This window comes from Camelina sativa, chromosome 1 (genome assembly GCF_000633955.1).
Source record: "Camelina sativa cultivar DH55 chromosome 1, Cs, whole genome shotgun sequence".
NCBI classification, from domain to species: Eukaryota; Viridiplantae; Streptophyta; class Magnoliopsida; order Brassicales; family Brassicaceae; genus Camelina; species Camelina sativa.
The window spans coordinates 3,289,473-3,290,970 of record NC_025685.1 but is presented as its reverse complement, the minus strand read 5'-3'; the positions used below and the strand labels follow the sequence as shown (position 1 = coordinate 3,290,970).

General features: G+C 41.7%; 1 protein-coding gene across 1 annotated transcript in view; it reads left to right on the top strand.

Annotated features, from left to right (window-relative positions):
- Window positions 1–1,498, top strand: part of LOC104703872 (regulatory-associated protein of TOR 1-like) — a 14,580-nt gene that overhangs the window by 12,188 nt on the left and 894 nt on the right. The window contains exons 22-26 of the mRNA XM_010419964.2: window positions 1–263; window positions 393–710; window positions 796–922; window positions 1,201–1,325; window positions 1,438–1,493. Coding sequence (XP_010418266.1) covers window positions 1–263; window positions 393–710; window positions 796–922; window positions 1,201–1,325; window positions 1,438–1,493 — 889 coding nt within the window. The remainder of the gene's footprint in view (window positions 264–392; window positions 711–795; window positions 923–1,200; window positions 1,326–1,437; window positions 1,494–1,498) is intronic.

Sequence of the window (1,498 nt, the reverse complement as noted above, 5' to 3'; positions counted from 1 at the left end):
TGTCAGCAATGGAGCTGTCCATCAGTCTAGACTGTTGGATAATGCTGTTTATTCGCAATGCGTTCGAGCTATGTTTGCATTAGCTAAAGATCCATCTCCACGTATTGCAAGTCTTGGACGGCGTGTTCTTTCTATTATTGGAATCGAACAGGTTGTTGCGAAACCCTCGAAACCCACTGGCCGACCAGGGGAAGCTGCAACGACATCTCACACTCCACTTGCTGGGCTAGCTCGTTCATCCTCTTGGTTTGATATGCATGCAGGTAGCTATTTTATGGGGTGTTTTATGATCATCAGTTGATGTAGAAATTTGCAAAGTTTTGCTTAATTTAAGAATGCTGTTCACTACTGAATGTTAGTGAGTTTTGATCTTAGACTGTTGTTGACGACAGGTAATCTGCCCTTAAGTTTTAGGACTCCCCCGGTCAGCCCTCCTAGAACAAACTATCTGAGTGGACTGAGGAGAGTTTGTTCGTTAGAGTTCAGGCCTCATCTGTTGGGTTCACCCGACTCAGGATTGGCTGATCCGCTTTTAGGCGTCAGTGGATCTGAACGAAGTTTGCTTCCACTATCAACTATCTACAGCTGGAGTTGTGGCCACTTTTCTAAACCGCTTCTTGGTGGTGCGGATGCTAGTCAAGAAATTGCAGCCAAAAGAGAAGAAAAAGAAAAATTTGCACTTGAGCATATTGCAAAATGCCAGCACTCATGTAAACAGTTTTATCTGTTATATCTGGTTTGTTCTATACCTATACTAGTTACCTGAATTGACTTGTTACAGTTTACTTTGACTAGCTATTAGCAAGCTCAACAATAATCCTATTGCCAACTGGGATACGAGGTTCGAAACGGGAACAAAGACGGCCCTCCTTCACCCATTCTCTCCTATTGTAGTTGCTGCAGACGAGAATGAACGGATCAGGTACGCGAGTTTCATCTAAGCATCACTAAAATTGAATCTTAAATCAACTTCCTGCATTTAGATAAACCCTTTGTTAGGCAAAAATTCAGGCTAGTTCCGAACAAAAGAGATGGTGTTTCCTGTCTAAGCATGATCTATTGGATTAGGTCTCTTTGTTTAGTATAGTCATTTAGGAAAAGCTTCTTTTGAAGCTCCTAAACTTTGATGTTCTCTCTTGCGACATATTTTATCGAGAAGCCTCAACTGCACCTAAGTATTTCACTGTAATTTGCTCTCAGAGTGTGGAACTATGAGGAAGCAACTCTTCTCAATGGCTTTGACAATCATGATTTTCCTGACAAAGGAATTTCAAAGCTCTGCCTGGTTAATGAACTTGACGATTCTCTGCTACTTGTTGCGTCATGTAAGATTCACAACTCTTGCCACCAAGTCTTCAGATGCTTGCAAGTTGATTGAATATGGCTGTTGAGTGATGGCATTTATGTCTTACACATGCTTTTTCGAATTTTGGGTAGGCGATGGGTCCGTCCGGATATGGAAAAACTATGCAACAAAGGGTAAACAAAAGCTTGTTAC